At 42.8% G+C, this 18,038-nt stretch overlaps 2 protein-coding genes and 1 long non-coding RNA gene across 5 annotated transcripts in view; 2 read left to right on the top strand and 1 right to left on the bottom strand.

The window, feature by feature from the left end:
- The first annotated feature begins 3,069 nt into the window (after positions 1–3,069).
- opn9 (opsin 9) lies at positions 3,070–13,585 on the top strand. The gene is given in 7 exon segments (XM_071205979.1): positions 3,070–3,229; positions 5,397–5,547; positions 7,345–7,484; positions 8,264–8,402; positions 8,831–8,945; positions 11,622–11,703; positions 12,107–13,585. Coding segments are annotated over 7 exon segments (1,326 nt in total). The 5' UTR covers positions 3,070–3,108; the 3' UTR covers positions 12,685–13,585.
- On the bottom strand, positions 12,474–15,739 carry LOC139435358 (uncharacterized). Its single transcript, XR_011644644.1, has 3 exons — positions 15,651–15,739; positions 12,648–12,760; positions 12,474–12,561 (listed from the first exon to the last, which is right to left on the bottom strand). It is a non-coding gene; the product is annotated as an uncharacterized lncRNA (long non-coding RNA).
- iffo1b (intermediate filament family orphan 1b) overlaps positions 15,113–18,038 on the top strand; it is a 25,268-nt gene continuing 22,342 nt past the window's right edge. For 2 of the 3 annotated variants that reach the window (XM_071205977.1, XM_071205978.1), the window contains exon 1: positions 15,113–16,552. In XM_071205977.1, coding sequence (XP_071062078.1) covers positions 15,618–16,552 — 935 coding nt within the window. In that variant the 5' untranslated portion in view covers positions 15,113–15,617. The remainder of the gene's footprint in view (positions 16,553–18,038) is intronic. The other variant, XM_034103430.2, reaches the window with a different exon arrangement.

The following is an 18,038-nucleotide window of genomic DNA, read 5'->3' as shown; positions in this document are numbered from 1 at the left end:
GGGTCTTTGCTTCCCCCCTGCTTTTTACACAATTGGTCGTAAACAAACCTTTACTTATTAATAAGTTTATAGACCCTCAGATGTTTAAGTCACAGAAAAGTGTCAGGGAATATTTTGCCCTGCATGTCCTCCTCCTTCGTCCCCTCTGACGCAGATGCCCAGCCCTGGACAGCCACTATCTCCCTTAAGCTACCACCAGTGTAGCACCCTTGAAAAACACAATTTCTGAGTTTTTACCATTTTAAATGTTTTATATAAAATGTTTATATGTCTGCAATATAGACATTAGAGTTTAAGTATACATTCAGATCTAAATGAGGAAAATCACTCAATTAGAGGGTAATCAAAGAATAGTAGACTTTATAATAATCGAAGGATCCAATGTGTTTTTAAACGGAGCAGAAATAGAACTAGTCCCCCACTTCAAGTATCTTGGAGTCATACTGGACTCGAACTTGACTTTTAAGAAACATAAGAAAGTATCCAATACCATTAAATCCAACTTTCTAAATGTTAAACAAATCAGACCTTTCTTAACCGTCAGTGCTGCGAAGTCAGACCTCCGCTGCATGATTCTATCCCACATTGAATACTGTCTGACAAACTGGTCGTTTGCTTGAGCCACAAACCTGAACCCACAGAACAGCTGTTCAAGAGGGCTATCCAGGTGTTTGACAGAAGGCCCCATTCAGACCACCACTGTACCATCCTAGAGAAACACCATGTCTTGAGCTTTGACTATTTTAAGTCTTTTAAAAGTATGTGTTTTATTTATAGATGTTTACATGGACTGCCCCCCCCCCCCTAGGGGAATTCATCCACAGAAAACACACTGGCCGCTGCACTAGGTCAGAAACCAGAGGAGACTGTGAGGTCCACCGCAGACGGACCGCTTTTGGACAAAATGTCCTCTCCGTTAAAGGCAGCTCATCGTGGAACAGCCTCCCAGCTGAGACACGGGACTGTCCCACTCTTTAAAAGTCAACTCAAAGAATGGTTGACCTTAACACAGGGGCATCTCCTCTTGCACTTCAGGTAGATCTTGTATCTCCTCTTGCACTTAATATATCGTAGCTGCTACATTGTACTGCCATGTGGTAAATGCTTGTGTCTGCTGCTCAGGCTCTTTTGAACTTTTTGCATATCATGTATTTGTATTTGCTATGTTTATAATTGTCATGTTCTTAAATGTGTTATGTGAGGGACTGCGGATGGAAAGTAGCTCCAAGCTAAATCCGGCACATTGACGCTTGGCACATTTATTGTTTTAAGTGTTCATTAATGTGCAACGTTCCTGCCAAATAAACGACTAAAATAAAATAAGGAGGGGCTGCCCTAGCATTTTGTTGTTACCAGTTTGTGACCGGGCAACTCTCGGTCAGAGATAGTTATGGTTGTGGGACACCTGGAACACATCCTTCTCGGGGCGTAGATGACCCCAAGCCATAACAACAACAACAACAACAACAACAACTGTGATTCAGTGTCCTCAGCTGTTTAGTCTATCTATTGAAGAATGTTGATTATTACACTCTGAACTAGTTAAAACCTCCTACCAGAGGAAGGTTTCTTCAGAATTGATTGTGGCATCTCTGCCCTGTGGTCAGACCGTGGCCCCGTGACGTGTCGTGTGGATTCTCCGGCCGAAGCTCCAAATAAACCGTCAGTGTTTGCCATCAAAGCTCCGGCTCTCCTCGTGTCTCCTGTTTCCAATTGCTTCAGAAGTTTCCCCCACAAAAAGAGATTTTTTTGTTGTTGATATAAACAGACAACCTCTTATTGTTTTCGTCAACTGGGTTTTCCCTGCGTAACCCCTAACCAAAAACTGGAGGACATTCCAGGAAAAGGTCAGATCTTGTGCGAGACAGCAGCAAATTAGTCATCGTAGGTCAGATGATGTTACATGACCTACACGCATTATATTTATTATTGATATCATTATGTATAATGCTGCGTCAATTGATTATTCAAGGAATGTTATTATGTTGAGTTTTTGGTTTGCATGCACAAAAGGACCATGAGCAGGGAAAGAAATATGAATATGAACATTTATTTTAAACTCAAATATATAAAATCCTGTTTTAAAAACCCATTTCTCTTTTAAATTGAGCTTCTGCTCTACTGCTATGTGTGTACCCTGAAACAAAACTGCATAATTATCTGAATTATCTGATTTTTCCAACATGCCAGTGTAGACGAGATGATGCACCATCACCTGCTCCATCTGCATTCATTTACATACATCTGTATAACTGGATGTTTCTCAATATCGAGGACGCTTCTTTGGGAGGACAAGTCCCTCGGAGTCAGGTCTTTCAGAAGCGAGGCAAGAATCCTTCCTAGCCTCGGAAAATGAAGAATTGTGGAACAGGCTAACAGGTGTGCAGGTGTGCTTCATATGAGAGGCCCCGCCTTAAATGGAGCGCGATTTCCGCCAAAGATTTGGAAATTGGTCCGTGCGCAAAGCATTGTGGGGATTTTAGGACCGCGGAGGATACACACACGTGCAGCCTCAACATTTTCCGCAACGAAGGACGCCGGCCTCGGTAGAATTCCAAGCATCCTCTGGACATTGGAACAGTCCTTCGGCGGGACTCGATTACGTAGCATCCTTGAAAGCCTTCCTCGACATTGAGAAACACCCACTGTCATCACGTTGTTATTATTTATTCATTTATAATGCTCTAGAAAAACCACCTCAGGACCGATTTTATTATGATTGAACTCAAGGAGAGGACAATCTGTTTTATTTTAGCTAAAATAATAAGAAAACAAAATAAAGAATATATATATAATATGTACATCACTGTCCCTCTCTCACCATGCTGATTTAAAAACGCCCATTGTTGTCTTAAAAGGGATGTTTAAAATGAGGTTCTGCCCTTCTGTAATTTCTGTCTGCAGATTAGAAGCAGTTTAGAGAAATCTCTTCCTAAAACCAAACCCAGAACAGAACACTGAGGCCTGTGCTGCCTCCTCGTCATGACAAACATTACCTCAGCATGCTGCCAATCCTTCCTGTCAGAGAGTCAAAGTATTTCACTCTCAGTGTTCCTGTGGTCACTGGCTCTCCTCTCTGCAGGCTGTAGGGGGTCGCTGAGGTGCATCATGGGAGGAAATGTCTCTCCGAGCGGCTCCTGGTTCGTCGCCTCGTCCGTCCACCCGCTGTTCGTCTCCCAGCTGTCCCCGAGCACTGACAGCCTCATCGCTGTCTTCCTCACCTTCACATGTAAGCAAGCTCTCAGAGGACACTTTATTTATAGTTTTTTCCGACACATAACACAATAGCAGGAGAACATACAGAGTACACAGGTGCTAAATACAAATGACAAAACAATGATAATAAAGCGATGTCCAGACATTGACCAGGTCAAGAGGAAATACAGAGACATTATTTTCTCGAGGTACAGGGGTGGGGAAGGTGTTTGACTATGTGTATGTGTGAGTGTGTATATGTGCGTGTGTGTGTGTGTGTGTGTGTGTGTGTGTGTGTGTGTGTGTGTGTGTGTGTGTGTGTGTGTGTGTGTGTGTGTGTGTGTGTGTGTGTGTGTGTGTGTGTGTGTGTGTGTGTGTGTGTGTGTGTGTGTGTGTGTGTGTGTACACATATGTGTATATGTATATATGTCAATCAACAAGTCAAGCAGATTAATAATAATAATAACAATAATAATGAATAATAAAATGTGTGTAGATTATAAATAAATCATTTAGGGACAAGGGGTGAGATTAAATAAATTATACTTCTTCTTACTCCTTTTCAAACACTAGATGTGGGACTGTTTATGTTGCTGTTGTTGTTGTTGTTGTTGTTGTTGTTGTTGTTGTAAATGTCATTTTTTGTTTTGATTTCTCTTACATGACTATGCACTGCAACATTTTTGTTGTTTTGTAATTATTTATTTTACTTGTTCGAAATAAAATGTATCAATCAATCAATCAACAATAACATAAGAAGACTATTACAGTAATAGCAATGAAAATAAAAATACACAATGACATGATAAGACAGAAACAGAAACCCCTAAGACCAGTCCCTCCAGGCGGGGCCACACTGCGCAGTAATCACCAACAAAGGAGAAAGAAAGATTCAACTTGCCTCAGCAAATGCATTTGTATTTTCAGAGGACACTTTTATCAGTATGACAATCTCAGGTTTGTTAGTAACCAACCATTTACATTTTCTTTAGCCCACGACTTCAAAAGTGATCAGGAAATGATGAGATGAAACATGCTTAATTTATAGTAAACCATTTTGTCAGAACTAGGTCGAGGGAATGATTCAAACAGTGGGTCATCTCTTTCGACTCCACCTCGAGCGATAGAATGACTAACAAAGAACTGCTAACAAAGCACTTATATACTAATAAAGGACTGGCTTATCTAAAGCCAGTTGAGTAGCACTTGAAATGCTTATATGATTCTGTTTTCTTCAAGGTTGTGTCTTCCTGGTCGAATGTACTTATTGTGAGTCGCTTTGGATAAAAGCGTCAGCTAAATGTAATGTTTATCTACATCTTGACTGAATTGAATAGAATATATTAAAGAGGTAAAAGTAATATTAATATTGACCACAGGGGCGGACTGGGACAACAAATCTGCCCGGGACTCTCGAACGGCCCACTTCGGTACCGCAAGTAAATACCGCTAGTAAATTGTCAACGTCCCGAACGTCCCGATGGCCAGTCCGCCACTGAGGAACCACGAGAGTGTATGGTTTAACCATTTATGATATACAGTGAATTATTTCTGCACTTTATTTTGTTTATTTATGTATGCTGTTTGTCTTTGTCTTTGTTGTCTTTTCTGAATGTTTTGATGGCACCCTATAATGATAATAAATGCTTCTGATCTATTCTATTCTGTAAAGAAGAACACTTGAAAGGATTGAGACAATAAACCCATAGACATTAGAGAGAATGCAAATCTCTGGTGCTTTGAGTGTAATTTAAGTATAGTGGATATGAGAAGTGTTTTCCCTCCAGCAACCAACACAAAAGACAGAATCGTAAACAAATCTTATAAAAAAAGACAGTTCAAGCCGTCTGAATCGATACATTGATTCACTAAAATAGTCTTTGCTTCTGAATCCCTTTGATGGAGCTGCAGATGCTCTCCTCTGCTCAGTGGGATGGTAATTTGTTTTGTGTCTGGGCTTATTGGCTTCCTGTTATCGCAGCTTGACAGATTGGCGTCGGTGCTCATTGTGAATGTGTGTGATTAAAGAGCAGATTTGAAGCCAATCCTTTTCTTCACTATTTCATTTGCACCATTATGTCTCTTGCAATATTGAATTGGACTATTTTATTTCTTCTTTTATGTCTTAACTATGTCTGGGACTCAAGATGTTCAATGCAAGTATTTTGCATATGAGAATAAAGCTTTGAATCTTTCTCCAGGTGTCACGTCAGTGCTGGGGAACGGCACGTCGTTGTTGATGTTCTGCAGGAGACGAAAGAAGCTCCGACCTCCAGAGCTCATGATCGTCAACCTGGCTCTCTGCGATTTAGGCTTCAGCCTCTTGGGAGCGCCGTTTTTCATCATTTCCAGGTACATAAAAACATTGTGATCGACTCCTCGGTGGCCAGGCATAGCTCCAGATTGATGATACAATGAAAGAGGCTAGTGGGTGTGTACTGGGTTTTGATTATCTCACAAACAGATCAGCGGTTCTGTATACAACTGCAAGCAACTGGGTCCACCTGGATGGTCTCTGGCTTTTTTACTAATGATGTGAAGACTGTGTAAATGCTACTGAAACATGCACTCACTGTGAAACTAAAACAGCAGCATTAAGAACACATCCCAAATGAGGACTGCGCCACTAATACGAATAAAACCAAGGCCATCTTCTGTTTATGGAAAGCCAACGGCGTCATTAAACCCCACATGTTTAAAACTAAAACCCCATAAATAAACGTGTGGAAATAGTGTTGTTTAATGGCACTATCGGCCTTCTATAGATAGACATTTGTCAGAGGCATATGAGGAGGATCCAGTATGAATCTAAAGCCCTTCAATGTGGTAATAATAATATATATTGTAAATGCTTTATGTTTAGTCTCTTATGTTTGTCTGGGCTCGTATGTCTTTAAAACCAGAAGGTTGTGGGTTCGATCCCAGCCAATGCAGTCAACATGTCGATGTATCCTTGGGCAAGATACTGAACCCTGAGTTGCTCACGATGGCCAACGCTGTGTGAAGGTTAGCGTATTGCTCTTTACATTACATTGCATTTAGCTGACGCTTTTATCCAAAGCGACTTACAACAAGTGCGTTCGACCAAGAAGACACAAACTTGAAGAAAACAGAATCATAAGTACATCAGGTTTCATAGAGCAAACACATTTCAAGTGCTACTCAACTGGCTGTAGATAAGCCAGCCCTTTATTAGTATATAAGTGCTTAGTTAATAGTTCTATCGCTCGAAGTGGAGTAGAAAGAGATGAGTTTTCAGTCTGCGCCGGAAGGTGTGTAAGCTTTCTGCTGTCCTGATGTCGATGGGGAGCTCATTCCACCATCTTGGAGCCAGGATAACAAACCCACGTGTTTTTGCTGATGGGAACTTGGGTCCCCCTCGCAGCGAGGGTGCAGCAAGTCGTTTGGCTGATGCAGAGCGTAGTGCACGTGCTGGGGTGTACGGTTTAACCATGTCCTGGATGTAGGAAGGGCCAGATCCATTCGCAGCATGGTACGCATGTACCAGTGTCTTGAAGTGGATTCTAGCAGTTACCGGAAGCCAGTGGAGGGAGCGGAGGAGCAGCGTGGTGTGGGAACATTTAGGAAGGTTGAAGACCAGATGAGCCGCTGCATTCTGGATGAGCTGCAGAGGTCGGATGGCACATGCAGGTAGACCAGCCAGGAGGGAGTTGCAGTAGTCTAGGCATGAGATGACGAGAGCCTGGACCAGAAGCTGCGTGTCTTTCTGGGTCAGCTTGGGACGCATCCTCCTGATGTTGTAAAGCGTGTATCTGCAGCAGCGGGTTGTAGCAGCGATGTTTGCAGTGAAGGACAGGTTGTTATCCAGGATCACACCCAGATTCCTTGCAGTCTGGGTCGGGGAAACAACAGAGGGGCCGATGTTGATTGTTAGGTCAAGAGTGGGACAATCTTTTCCAGGAAGGAAAAGCAGTTCAGTCTTGTCAAGGTTGAGTGTGAGGTGGCGAGCAGACATCCACTGAGAGATGAATTTATGAATGAGGTTTGAAAGGGTGAATGATGACATGTAGTATGTAAAGCGCTTTGAGGGGTCGTAAAGAATGGATAAAGCGCTATATAAGTACAGTCCATTTACCGTTTACCATTTTAAGACTGTGAATAAATTGAGTTGATTTCTGTCTCTTTCAGCTGGAGTCATGCCTGGGTGTTTGGCGACACCGGCTGCCTCTTGTACGGCATTCAGGGTTTTCTGTTCGGCATCGGCTCGCTGCTCACCACCTGCCTCATCTCTCTGGACCGCTGCCTGAAGATCTGCTGCTTAAGATACGGCAAGTCTCAGATATTAACATGCACAACTCCAATAAAGATGTAGAAGATTTACTCGGTTAATGCACTTTAGAACCACTTTAAGGTACTTGTATTTTCATGTTATACTTCTTCAAACTTCTACTCCATTAGCACACAGAATCAGAAACAGGTTTATTACCAGGTAGGTTGACACGTACGAGGAATTTGACTTGATGTCGTGGTGCATACATAAAAGTAAAAGAACAATTAAAAACACAGAAAATAATAAAAAGTATAGTAAAATATAACAGTACTTACATAGAAATAGAATGGAATAAAATGGCTCTTAAACAAACCTCACTTACACAATATACTGTATAGCCTACTCAAGTCATTTAGACCCTACAGGTCCGCTGCAACTCTTCATACTTTTAAATCCAGACTAAAAACGTATATTGTTGTCGCTGCATTTGAGTGAGCTGTTCATATCCACACTGCAGTATGGTTTGTATTCATGTATTCTGTATCTGTTGTGTTTAATTTATTATCCTTGCTTTTTAATACCTGTTTTTAAATGCCATTTTATAATGTGTTTCTGCTGTATTTATTCTTAAATGTCTTTTATTTTAATTTGTAAAGCACTTGCCATGTGCTGAAAGGTGCTATATAAATAGACTTGCCTTGCCTAAAGGTCAACTAAAATCCACTGGAGTTTAAAATAAATGAGTGAAATGTGAAGTAGTGTCTCATTAGGCTCAAACATGACCTTTACTGGTCCAACTTAGTTCATTAAGTGGTTTCTTGCTTCTTTGCCATGCAGGTCAATGGATTGAGAGGCGCCACGTGTTACTGTCCTTAGCGCTGTTGTGGGTGTACACGAGTTTCTGGGCCGTCTTGCCTGCTTTTGGCTTTGGTAGTTATGGACCAGAGCCTTATGGGACCAGCTGCTCAATAAACTGGTAATTTAAATGTATGCTTATTCTCAGGTTCATATCTGTATTTTGTGCCTCTACCGTCTCCATGCTTTAATGTTCGAACAGCTCTTTATTGTTCTCATACTGCCTGTGCTGCAGCTCCTCTTTTCACCCTCTGTCTGAAACCAGAGCCCAGTCTGCTCTGATTGTGATTGGTCAACCTCTTAGAGATACAGATATCAGGTACAATGTGTTGGAGCGCTAGCCAATAGGAGCGCGAGTGTTACATAGTGATGCCCCTATGTTACGGAAGTAAACAAAGGAGTCCAATGGAGGCGTTTTACTTCTTGCCTCACCGAACAAAAGTATTTTTTTGTTGGAGATTTAAAAGATGAGCACAGGGCAAGAAAGCCAACATTTTAGCAGACAAACATGTTAGCAATAACTGATCTAACTTGTGTTTCTGTTTCAAGGTGGAGAATAAAGACGTCTCTAAATGACAGAATCTATATTTTCCTCATCATGATGTTATGCTTTGGATTTCCTGCCCTCATTATCGTCGCTTCATATGTGATCATCCTGCGGAAGGTGAGGAAAATTGCCCGTGGTGCAGTGATGATGTGTTTTTCAGGCCGACCCAGAGGTTAGCATGGTGAGGGCTCTCTTCACAAAAGGTTATGTGTTTTTCTCGTGGGGTATTGCAGAAAATAAGCTCTGTAACAAACATTAATTTGCACTTGATACTAACCTGTTTGTTCCGCAAGATAATATCCACATTTTCAAGGTCACCTATCGTGCTATTTCTAGGCAATAGCGTAGGTCTATGAAGTGTTTTGCTCAAAATACCAAACAGATCACCCATTCTAGTCATATCCCTCTATTTCACTTCCTGTTTCAAACGTGCTGATTCTGGGTATAAACAGGTCTCTCTCGAGAATAAGACCCAGTGTCTCATTTAGATGTTCACTTGTATAAATAAAGGCACAAAAAAAAAAAAAAAAAAAAAGCTTTTTTTTTTAAACTGAAAAAATATAAAATAAGAGGGGGTGGAGCTTATGCTTGCTCATGCGGGACCTGGCAGATACTGTCTAAAATGCTGCGGTGATGAAACGCAAGGCTTATTAGATCATGGATTATTAGATCAAGGATTCTCTCTGAAACAGTCTGGAGCTCAAAGGCTTTCTCTCTTGCCGGTTATACCACAAGGTGAGTTCCTTTCTACTTCCTGCTTCTTCACACACATGCTCTCCAGTACAGGTTAGCTCTGAGTGTTAGCGATGCTAATGTGAACACCGACCATATTACGTCCAAAACAGTCGGGCGTTGTTTCTGTATAGCAACGTTTCTGATTGGGCCGTGGGTCCACATTTCAGATGTTACGTCATATCGGACGCAAATCTGGATCAGCTCCGTTGTTCCCCGTTTTTAGAGATTTGGGTACGGAGGAAAAGAGAGAGGGTTTTATTTTCTGACGCTGCGTGAGTTTCCCGACACACCGGGGACACATATTTATGTATAAAAGACATCAAAAAGTGAATTTTGCATGATAGGTCCCCTTTAATGCCACTTATTGATTTTTTTAAGCGTCAAAGAAATCCCCAGAGGGAAAAGAGCTAACGTCAGCATTGCTAAGCTAAAGGTGGCTAATGTTTAGTGTGACGTTTCGTCGTTTAATTTAGTCACTTGTTAGGAACTGCCTTTTCAGTGACACATAGTAGCGTCAATCATTCACCATTGGGGTATTTATTAACTGACGTATTTTATCTAACCTTTGTAGTGCCGAGAGATAGGGAGTCTGAGGCGGTGCAAGGAAGGTGCAAAAGGGTACTTTATTGGAGAGCAACTAAGGTCATGTTGTCTGGTCGCAGTCCGGGAAGAAGAGAGTGAAGAGAGGAGGGCACACAACATAGTAAAACACATACCATGTCCGTGTGGGAACAATACCCCCAACTGTAGTTCCATGCATGAATTATGAACCCAGTGTATAAATAGGTGGTCACCACACCTTTAAAAGAAACATTGACTTGGACTTAAGAGCTAAAATGCTCACTTATTTCCGAGCTAAGGACTCAATTTCTTCACCTCTCTTTGCAGATGTCTTCATGTGTCTCTGCCTGGCTAAACTTGACCTATCTTCCAAACGCTTATTCAATCATTAGATTGGGCTTTGACTTAATTGAGGATATAATATTTTTGTTGGATCTTTTCACTCAGGCTGTGTATACAAAAGTGATGCTACCAACACGCATGCACAGACTGAGACCAAATGATTTTGTAAGCTTTTGCTAATCAGACCTTATTTCATGCTTCTAACCAAAAAAGGGAACCTGGAGTGTAAATGATAACTGATTTCCGGGTTTTAGGACTCATTCCTGCACCACTGTGTGTGAAGAATGTGAACATAGGAACTCTGGCACCACCTCGTGTTAGTTTCAAGACGGAGATATAAATATATGACCCCAACAGCCAACACATCCAACACAACACGGGATTCCCAAATAAACCAAACGTAAAAAGTCCATTGACCGAGACGCCCGGGGCTTTAAAAAGCTTTAAGATTAATGAGCTGTCATTTTTGTTTGTGCTAGTTTTAAGTATCCCCGCCAGCATTTCTAGAGCAAATAATACTGCTTTTGTTTCACGGTTTTGAAACCCCATTGCTATATTCTTTACGATTGTATAACTATTATTGAAGTTTTTCCAGGGGTTAACTACCCATTTTTAGTGGTGAAACAAATTCAGATAACAGGTTTATTTTTGCTTTACACAGACCTGTAAACAGCTGTTACAGCGCAGGTCGCCAGAGGGAATATGAGCTTCAGCCTCTTAGGGTTCATCATTAAAGTTGTTTTTTCATAGGACCCCTGGGGCTCTAATAGGGAGTGTGTGACCCCTAGGGGTTTCTGTAAGTAACTGCAGGGGGGGGCAGCCAAATTACCGTTTCAGATTACTTATACATAAAATGGAAATTGGACATACGAAACAACTCTCACCATACACAGCACAACATACAGTAGTTCACACACAATACACGATAAGTATATACCCTAAAGTCTAAAAGGGCAAAGTGGATGGGTCTTTGCAAGAAGTCCATTCAAATTGTCAAATTAAAATATTTGTTTTCTGTATGTTGCTGTATCTATGTTTGTCTTTGTAGTTGTAATTTGCTCTGTCACCGTTGTTTGTGATGTGTAGTGGTATCCTGTTGAAATTGAAACCTCAAGGTTTTTTAAAATACATTTGAGTAACTGCGTCTGTTTCCAGGTTTACAGATCCAGTCGCACTCTGGCATCTATACCGTCCGCCTCCGTCTCTCACAGTGGCAAAGACCTGCAAAGGTAAACCACTACATATTTTTCAATATGATATATTTTACTTTAACTTTTAATTAAAAGCTACTGTGCACTATGCTTACATATTTCTGTTATCAGATTGGTATATTAGAGAGTATTCTTATAGTGTGCAGTATATCCTCTTCTGAATATATGTATTTTCTACTGAGAATATATTGTTTTTACATTTTAAGGTTTATTTTATTCTTTTTATTATTATTGTACATTCACTGCGAAAATGCTGCTCTGACAAAACAATTCCTTAACTCGGGATAAATAAAGTATCTATACCTATCAATCTACGCACGTAGGCACATCAACAAAATTACACACTTAAACAAATACAAAACAGTTTTAATTGACCTTTTATTATTGCTGGATATTATAACATTTTCTCAAATGAATCTGTGTGTTTTCAGATGGCGGCGGTGGTGTGTGCCTCCTTCTTCATAGCCTGGATGCCGTACACCACCATTTCTCTGATCTCTGCACTCATTCCCAGTGAGGACCAGGAGGCGTCTCTACACTCTGTGGTGGAGGAGTCGAGCTCTGCGAATCCCCCAAAGACCCTGGACATCCCCTCGCTGCTCAACTGGACAGCTACAGAATATTACAGACACATTTACTACAACCCTGAGAGCAGGTGGAGCGGCGTGGAGATGAATTCAGCCTCCATCGCCTCCCCGAGTGAACCCAGCCGCCCCAGGTCCGCCTTCTCTCCTTTGGTCAGCTTAATCCCCGCCGTGCTTGCAAAGTCCCACACCATGCTCAACCCTCTGATCTACCACATCATGAACCGGGAGTTCAGGTACGACATGTACGCCATGATGTTCGGCCAGGTGAAGGCGGAGAAGAGGAAGATGTCCACGAATCTAGAGAGACACAGCAGAAATCTGAGCAAACAGAAGAGAAGGGAGAGTAAGAGTAAGGGGAGATTCAACTCCTGGGCAGATACTACCTCCTCAGTGGGTGGGGGGGGACACACTGAACTTTAACACCTTGGACACTGAAGGCCACGTGGACACTGCAGCATCGATGGGAGGAGAGACCTGAGATGCTCCACATCCAGCACTGTGAGAGAGAGGCAGAGAGACAGAAGAGGCTTCTCAATACTCAAATTCCCCCTCCTCGATACTTAGACCCGCCCACAGGAGATGCGAGCGGAGGACCGAGGAGGGGAACCGAGGAGAGAGGAGGGGAAGCAGCAGACGTTTAAAGAAATGAGAACTCCTCTCCTCTGAGCGGTCATATTAAAGCGACGTCCGTTCATTATTACGTGGCAACAGCTGCATCATCTGTCGAGTGTTTTGTCATCTTTTATAATCTCTGCTGGATCAGCTGAACATTGTTCCCCCACATATTTACTTTGAATTCATTGAGTGCGGTATAATGAGACAATACCAGGCTACAGATGCGGACACACACGCACAAATATATTTATATAAATATATGCAATTTAAAGTATGAGAGCACTCTCATAATAACGTAACACAATCAGAGACTGGATATATCCCCCCCTCTCTCTGGTCGCTGAAATGGGGAATTGAAATTACGGGCCAAAAGTTGTATTTGCAAGTATTAAAAGTAAGCAGAGGACACCAAACCAACTGAGACCTGTCTGTCCGCCGCATCTGCGCACTGTACAACACGCACCTACACACTGTACAACACGCACCGACACTGTACCACACACACCTACACACTGTACAACACGCACCGACACTGTACCACACACACACACGTACAGCTCCTAAAGCATAATCAGGCTACAGCCGTTGTGTATTTTATTATGTGAAGCACTAAATGGTTTTAGAAAAATATCGACTCTTTGTTTGTAGATATCTACTAAACTAAAGCAAACAAAGAGAGTAGGCCTGTTCTACTGAGTGATATATATTTTACACACTGCTCTGCTTTCTGCAGGGCCTCACAGCTGTTCTCACTGTAAACATCGCGTTGCGATGAGAGCAGTTTCTAAAATAATATCCAGGGGATGCATGCAGAGCTGTCATTGGCTGAGATAAGTCCGGCCGTGCGTCACGCCTCCACCGTTCCCGGAAATGCATCCGCGGAGGAGCCGTGGAGGAACCATCAGTGTATCCTCGGTTATAGCTCCTCCAGAGAGCCTCCTCGACGCTCGCTCCTCGGTGTGCATTTAGAGAAATGAGACGTCCTTCAAAATGGCGCGCTGAAATTCATTTCCGGGTCACTACCGGAGGACCGAGGAGTTGAGGAGGGGACATTTGAGTATTGAGAAGCCTCTAGAGAGACAGAGAGACATGTGCTCCCATGAGTGCACAGAGCCTTATTTCTCGTGCTGAAACAACATTAATAAAGGATTTTCTTACCTTGTTGTCTTGTCAGTTGTATAAACATGAACTGTTCCTTTAAGCTAGCTAAACCAACTGCTGGATGTGGAGCTTCAACATATATCTAAGAAATATCATGGGAAATCTTCCCGGAAAAGCAGCTCAAACTGTTTTCTGCAGATGCAACATGTCGTTGATGATGCCCTCTAACAGCAACTCAGGAGGGGGTCGAATGAGGCCAATGCTATTGTACTGAAATTAATAATTTATTTTAAACAATCGATTCATCTGCTTATTCAAATGTTATTAAGTCGATTGGTGCAACTAGCTAAGCTAACTGGTGCTTAGTTTCAATTGCATCATCTCTACACCTGTCAGATGTGGGAAGTAACTAAGAACATTTACTCAAGTACTGTACTTAAGTACAATTCTGAGGTACTTGTAATTTACTTGATTATTTCCATTTCATGCTGCTTTGTACTTCTACTCCACTTCAATTCAGAGGTACATCGTGTACTTTTACTCCTCTACATTTATTCAACACCTTTAGTTACTTCACAGATTTGGATGAATGATGTGAAATATAATCAACTCTTAAATCAGAATTGAGTGAAGTCACAAGCTACCCTGCAGTCTACAAAGTCATTCAAACGAATGCACCTTTAACTGTGCATCAATAATTATAAAACATACCATAAATATTATTCTGAAATGGACCAATCTGCACAATGACTACTTTTACTTTAAGTATATTTTGCTGCTAATACTTTTGTACTTTTACTTGAGTAACATTTTGAATGCAGGACTTCTACTTATAAACAGAGTATTCCTACACTGGTATTTATACTTTTACAGTACAATATCTATACTTCTCCTAACCCTCTGCACCCAGTCCCAGGGATACGACACAGATGGCTAAAAGATAAAAAAGGATGCATCCTAAACCCATTATCATGTTAGCTGTACTTAAATGTCTGATCAATTTCCTGTTAATGAAATTACCCTAAACCAGATGGGGACAGTGAAAGTGGACATGTGGTAGGTCTGACAAAGCAGGTGATATAATCCCGTTTTAAAAACCTTAATTGAGCATTGTATCATTATTATTTTATGTGTATCGAAATCTGAACTCTTTCTTGTGCAAACAAATATATCGTTTTGTTTGGTGCTGTTTTCAACATGAACCAAACAGCAGTGCCCCTCTGCTTGCGTCTTTACGGTACCGGGCTCTTCAATCTTGCAGTCTCGCTCCTGCCTGCGGTCACATCTTGTTGCCAGATCTTCCCTGACGCGGTGACACGCTGTTTCTGTGTTTCTATGCACGCTCTGCGTCATTTTCCTTCGTTTTAATCAAGTTTATTTTTACAGAACAGCTCACCGAGGCGCAGCTCCGCATTTTGTGTCCTCGCCTCGCTGCGCATTGGGAGTCGCTTTGGATGTTTGGCTGCGGCGGTGAGAGAAAACCCTGATCCATCTTAAGACCTCTCAGCTTTAACATTCTGATTTAGACTCGGTTATATAACCAGGTGCATACCGGTGTGTTGTGCGCCTGTCTTTCTGGTTCGTTCATTCCGCATCCTTTTTATTCTGCTGTAGCAAGACTATTCCCGTCCGTGTTCATGCCAGATCTGCAGCGCTTTAGTTTCCCTTACCATAGCATGAATCCTTTGTTGGAGGCGAACACGCATCTCCATCACCAGAGTGCAGCCCCCTCTCACCCGGACTCCCCCTCAGGCCTCCTGCCCGACACCCTGCTCGGTGGACCGGACGCGGCGTCCTTTCTGCTGGGGGATCATCCGGGGCCTGACTTCACCGCACCCTCCTCTTACCTCCATCACAACAGCCTGTACCATCACCGCGCGGCACCGCACCCCCCCGCCGCCATGGCGCTCAGAAACGACCTGGGCTCCAACATCAGCGTCCTGAAGACCCTCAACCTGAGGTTCAGGTGCTTCCTGGCCAAAGTGCACGAGTTGGAGCGCAGGAATAAGATTTTAGAGAAGCAGCTGCAACAAGCACATGATGCCAACAAGGGCTGTCAGGGGGGGTGCTGTGACAGCAGGGGGTCTTCCCAGGAGGCGGGGGTGCAGACTGGGTTTGTGGGCTCCATCCCTCTGAGGCCCGGCTCTCTCCCCTTCCACAACACCAACAACTCAGCCAGGAGGCCGACAACACTGTTCACACCTACACACAACACCACCCTGCCATCTGAGAGCTTCACCTCCACCCAGAGTAATTACACTTCCTGTAACCCGGCCATCACCATCAGCCAGGCCTCGCCCTGTGTGGACTCCCCTGGATCCGGCTCTAAAAGTTTCTCCAGCACCGGCTCGGGGAGCACCACCAACCCTCCTCCACGCTTCCTGCCTGGCACCATCTGGTCCTACAACCACACCCGTAAGATGGGCCCCTCTGCAGGCCTGAGCAGCCCCGGGGTGTCCTGGGAGCAGCCGGATGGAGTCGGGGTCCAGATCGACACCATCACCCCCGAGATCAGAGCCCTGTACAATGTGCTGGCCAAGGTGAAGAGGGAGAGGGACGAGTATAAACGCAGGTAAATGGACTGAAACCCTTTTATTGCACAGTCAAAGTCAACGTTGTCATCAATTTCTGTGTGTGTGTGTGTGTGTGTGTGTGATACAAACAGGGAGATATAAATTCCATTTCTCACCATCCCCAAGAATAAGAATATGTATACATACATACACACCCGAATACCCACTTAAAAATAGATATATACACATACAAATATATATATATACACATAAGAGGTATAATATAAATAATTTAAAAAGAAGGCACAACAATACTTAAACAAAGCTTTCACACTTAAATGTGAACAGGACACAGGTAAGTCTAGTCTGGTAGACTCAAACAGATGAATATATGACAACAGTACACAAGTAGTGCCCGAACAGGCCTACAGGGGCATTGTTGTCCCTGTGTAATGCTTCACTTTGAGCAGAGCTGTAAAGCAGCTGCAGACCAGCTGTCGCCAGCAGAGTCAGCACAAACTGCATCCATCCATCAGCTGCACCCTGCCTGCATCCATCACATTCATGTCTGAGCACAGAGGCAGGTGCTGCTGCTGGAAATAAACACCTCACACGCTAAATATAAAGAAGAATGAAGGTCAAAGCTTAGGAGGGATGATCATCACAAATGTTCACTCGGAGTGCGTTAAGATCCCGACAGTTTATATGGCTTTTATTTAAACGACCCTGCCAAAGGGAGACCCTGCCAAAACATGACAGGATGGAAAGAAGATCACATCCCGTCAGCAACAATAGAAACAACACAAAGACATGAGGGATTATCAACAGAGAAAGTTAGACGTGTTTGTTTATTAACGGAAGAACCTGCAGCTAGCAGCGACCACTTCCTATAGAGAGGCGAAGCCCCTCCCTTTCCTCCATGGGACCTTATTTTGGAAAAATCATGCATTGAAGTCAATGGGGAGAGAAAGATTATCTTTTAATCCCGTTTGAATTGTGCCACGAGTTACACATATGATGTTTGTCAATTTAAAAGATAAATTTGCAAGTTAAAAAAATGTAAATGTGTCGTAAAACTGTGAAGTAACACTTTTTGTGTGAAACCGCTCAATGAACTACATCTCCCGTCTCGCACCACACACCCAGACGGCCGTCACGTTGAAACATTTCACCTCTTTCTTTCAGAACGAGGCGGAAAGTATTAAAAGAGGTGAAAATCACTCCAAGTCTGGGCGCGTTGAGAGCTGTGCACACACACAAGGGGAGTTAGTCGGTTCAGAGCCAGCATGCGGGACCGGGACTCTGGGATTTGTAGTCTTTCCAGTTGCGTATTTTTCATAGTCTTATATTTCAACAGTTTTACGACAAACTGTGACTTTCTTGACACGGAATTAAAAAATTAAGATCGACAAACTTCATATGTGTAATTCGTGGCACAATTCAAACGGGATCGAAAGATAATCTTTCTCTCTCCATTGACTTCAATGCATACGTTTTCAGAAATAAGGTCCCATGGGTCGGAAGTAGATGGGCGGGACTTCGCCT

The sequence above is a fragment of the Pseudochaenichthys georgianus genome, chromosome 16 (assembly GCF_902827115.2).
Source record: "Pseudochaenichthys georgianus chromosome 16, fPseGeo1.2, whole genome shotgun sequence".
NCBI lineage: Eukaryota > Metazoa > Chordata > Actinopteri > Perciformes > Channichthyidae > Pseudochaenichthys > Pseudochaenichthys georgianus.
The sequence above is the reverse complement of the archived record's forward strand: the minus strand, read 5'-3'. Positions and strand labels throughout refer to the sequence as shown.